Here is an 867-nt window from a genome sequence, read left to right on the forward strand (position 1 = left end):
AACTATCTTAGTGATCCTTGATAGTGTGGCTCTGACTCCAGCTCACGGAGCAAGAAGAATAGGGGGTAGCACGTAAAGGTTGCTGATTGGTCGAGCCTTCACCCACCGGCGTGACGAAGGAGCGGGAAACTCTTGACCAATTGGGAACCTTTATGATCTACCCACCACTCTCGGAGTCGCGTCCGACACTGTGGCCGTTGGCAGCTGGACTCCCCTGCTCGCCGCAGCTCGCTACGGCCACCACGACGCTGTGTGGTACCTCCTGGACCTGGCAGGACAGAGCGCGGATGAGACCACTGCTCCAGCGGGCGAGTGGACTCCGCTCCAGCTGGCTGCTCTCGGGGACAGCGTCGCCACTGTGGACCTCCTGGAGGCGCGCGCGGACGCCGAGGACTGCTGGGAGGCGCTGGACTGGGCCGCGTGGGCCGGGCGGGCGGCCGCCTTCCGCGTCCTCCTGGACAAGCTGAGGGCGCGTCGCCCCGAGGACTGGCTCGATCGCGTGAGCTCCGTCGTGCAGAGTGCCGCCGTGGGAGGCGACCGAGGCATCGTGGAGCAGCTCCTGGACGAGATCGCTGGGAGGCCGCTGGACACTCCCAGAGGACGGATGCTCCTCGCCGTCGCCGCCCGAGCGGGACATCTAGACGTGGTCCGCTGCTTCCTCGAGCGGGGCGCCGACCCCCTTCACCGCGACGACCGCTCTTGGTCCGCACTCCACAAAGCGGCGGCCGAGGGCCACGCTGCAGTCGTAGCCACCCTTCTGGACCGCATCCCCCCGGGCCACTCCCTGCGCACGGGGGCCGGGGACCAGGACCCGCCGGTGCGACTCGCGGCTCACGGTGGGCACGTGGACGTCGTGAAACTGCTCGT

The 867-nt window shown here is 67.8% G+C and overlaps 1 protein-coding gene across 1 annotated transcript; it reads left to right on the forward strand.

Moving 5' to 3' along the window:
* Positions 1–136: 136 nt before the first annotated feature.
* LOC113216886 (ankyrin repeat domain-containing protein 50-like) lies at positions 137–817 on the forward strand (the record flags this gene model as incomplete). The annotated part of the gene is made up of 1 exon (XM_026436716.2): positions 137–817. A coding segment is annotated over one exon (681 nt), but the record flags the coding sequence as incomplete, so codon positions are not given.
* Positions 818–867: the final 50 nt, after the last annotated feature.

The sequence above is a fragment of the Frankliniella occidentalis genome, unplaced genomic scaffold (genome assembly GCF_000697945.3).
Source record: "Frankliniella occidentalis isolate FOCC.00 unplaced genomic scaffold, Focc_3.1 Scaffold3105, whole genome shotgun sequence".
NCBI lineage: Eukaryota > Metazoa > Arthropoda > Insecta > Thysanoptera > Thripidae > Frankliniella > Frankliniella occidentalis.